The 2,595-nt window shown below is 41.3% G+C and overlaps 1 protein-coding gene across 1 annotated transcript; it reads right to left on the reverse strand.

Annotated features, from left to right (window-relative positions):
• Positions 1–1,083: 1,083 nt before the first annotated feature.
• LOC107156243 (interleukin enhancer-binding factor 2-like) lies at positions 1,084–2,387 on the reverse strand. The gene is given in 2 exon segments (XM_048797322.1): positions 1,084–2,159; positions 2,162–2,387. Coding segments are annotated over 2 exon segments (1,056 nt in total). The 5' UTR covers positions 2,262–2,387; the 3' UTR covers positions 1,084–1,203.
• Positions 2,388–2,595: the final 208 nt, after the last annotated feature.

Genomic DNA, 2,595 nt, shown 5'->3' on the forward strand with positions numbered 1-2,595 from the left:
TACAAAAAGAGTAAGGCCCGTTGTTATCCCAATAGTAATGAAGAACATCCTGACAAAAATTTTACTCTGCTATTTGTATGCCTCAGGTGTAGACTAGCTTAGATAGGTTATTTGTTTGGTGGTTCATGTGGACCTGGGAAAGGTAGGGTGACAAATATGATACTTGACGATAGCCCATGAAACAGATGGTCCTGAGAAGGATTTATGAAAGATATCAGGGATTGTGGTACTTAGTGAATCCTGTTTTGAGGCACAGAGCTAACGTCCTACTTTATAAAAACTGGGATTCAACAAACCTCATTAGCTGTGTCCCTGACACCACCGAAACTTCTTGTTAAAGCTTCTTCACTATTTGAGATGAATTAGGCAGCAAAATGTCTTCCCCCTGAGTTCTTTGGAAAAGGAAGACTATAAATCCAAGGCATTATTATTTGTTGTTAGCTGGGAAAAGGCAGATCTATTTACTCTGTCCTGGCACTTGTTGCCTTTGTTACCTATAAATTATCTGGTTACCTTACAGAGGAACAAATGGACTGAAGAACATCAAGGCTATGAATCAGTGCTCCAAAAGTTAATTTCTGGTGACAAAGTTAGGCACCAAAAACAGTCTTGAATTTTGCTGACCCTTTCTTCTCTATTCTCCCTTTGTCCTTGGATAGACACATGATACTTTTAAAGCCCTCCTCCAATTTTAAATAATAAAGTATTTCAAGATGTAGCTCACTCAATACCTAATTTCATTTATTTTTAATAGCACTCAATACATATGGATAAACACTCATCTTCATTCCAACACTATATTGATGACAGAAAATTGGATGAAGAAACATTTCTTTTTTTTTTTTTCCTACTAGGAAGTACTTTAATCGTTTTTCTTAGAAAAAAAAAATGTCCAAACACCTAACAGTTCACATTTCAAAAACAGAGTAATGGTTGAGTGGGGTGTTTAGGAGTTGGGATTTGGGAGTATAAGGAAGAAATGTTGGTATCCTGCTTCTTATAGATGGATGGCATAGATTTATAAACAGGAGATTTTGGGCTGCTAGGCCAGTATCAAAACCAATGGAATGACAAATATTTCTATAGAATTTCTTTCCTGATGTCTCCTCTCTTCCACAGAAATACACCATACAAAGCCCAGTAGCAGATAGCTTAGGATCTGGTCTTCCCCTTGAGTAGGAACGGGACTGAAGGGAAGGAAGATCACTCTTGAGTTTCCATGCTTTCCTCTTCCTCTCCTTGAGGTGGTTCTTCTGTATTCTCCTCCTCTTCCTCTCCTTCCTTCTTCTCAGGTGGCTTCTCGTAAGCCTTTTCTGAAGGTGTCACTATCACTCCATCCCAGGTAGATATTTCAGAAGCAAGATAGCTGGCATCACCCTCCTGGCCAAGGATCTTCCTAAAGCCACCGTGTGAGAGGATTCGAACCAGAGTCTGAGCTGTGTAGCAGACCATATCCTGCTGTTCCAGGGTCATGACCATATGTACTCTGAAGTTGCCGCTTTCACAGGGGTCCGTGATACCCACTGATCCTGGAAGAAACAGTCCTGCAGCCAGAATCTGCAAGCAACGCCTGTATGCCACATTTAGGGCCAAAGGCTGTCTGGTGGGGTTATTCATCACAGCATAGTGCCCAAGTAGGTCAAGGATCCAGGGTATGAGGGGATCAAAGCCAGGAAAACGAATCCTTAAGTCCTTCAGTAGTCTGATGAGAACTTTAACTGTGGACTGAGAAGAATTTTCCTCAAACCAGCGGGCATGTCAGATGGCTGCTAAAGCACTTTGCAACACCTTGATATCCAAGTGGAGTTCTGGGTCCAGTTTTCGGCGATTGGGTGGCACTGTCGTAATGAGAATCTTCACTGTAGCATCAGAAGAACTGATTTCAAAACCAGTTTCATTGGTCAGCATGGCCAAAACTTCAGATGGATCCTGTGCTCTTAAACTTTCCACGACTTTGTTCCCCAGGGCAGCAACAGCTTCCAATGTTGGAAGAATCTTTAGTATTACCACCAGGTCAGCTACATTGTGTCCTGTAGTCATTGTTCCCTTTTTATATGATCCTACCTGTCGGACTTCTTCAATTTGCACTTCAAATGTCCCCGGAGCCACAATCAAATTGTCGATCACATTGTTTATTTTTGTCACCAGAGAAAGGATTACGCCTGTTCAGCAGAATTGGGAGCAAGGTCCTGATTCCTCTTCAGCAAGGCTTCACTGAAGGAAGTTTCATCAGGTGCTGGCTTGACTCGAGGGAAGGCCATTTCACACAAATAGAAATCGAATGGGATATGTGGCAAAAAGGGCCTGAACCCTCCTCCTGGTCCCCCTCTGGAACCAAAGTGCCCACCGCGACCACAGCCTCAGTCACCCCTCATGGATCCCTTAATCGTGGATCAAGAAACATTTCTGATTTAACTATTTTTATTTGTTTTATATAGAAATGTTGCATATAGTCATAGCAATGAAAATATTCAAGAAAGGCCCATCTAATAATGTATAACCAGATGAAAATTTCCAATTTCTACATGTTTGTATTGGGAATAACCAAAGTTGCCTAAATTTGAGTACTATTTCTTTAAATGGATTAGTTTAAGT

This window comes from Marmota marmota, unplaced genomic scaffold (assembly GCF_001458135.2).
Source record: "Marmota marmota marmota unplaced genomic scaffold, marMar, whole genome shotgun sequence".
Taxonomy (NCBI): Eukaryota; Metazoa; Chordata; class Mammalia; order Rodentia; family Sciuridae; genus Marmota; species Marmota marmota.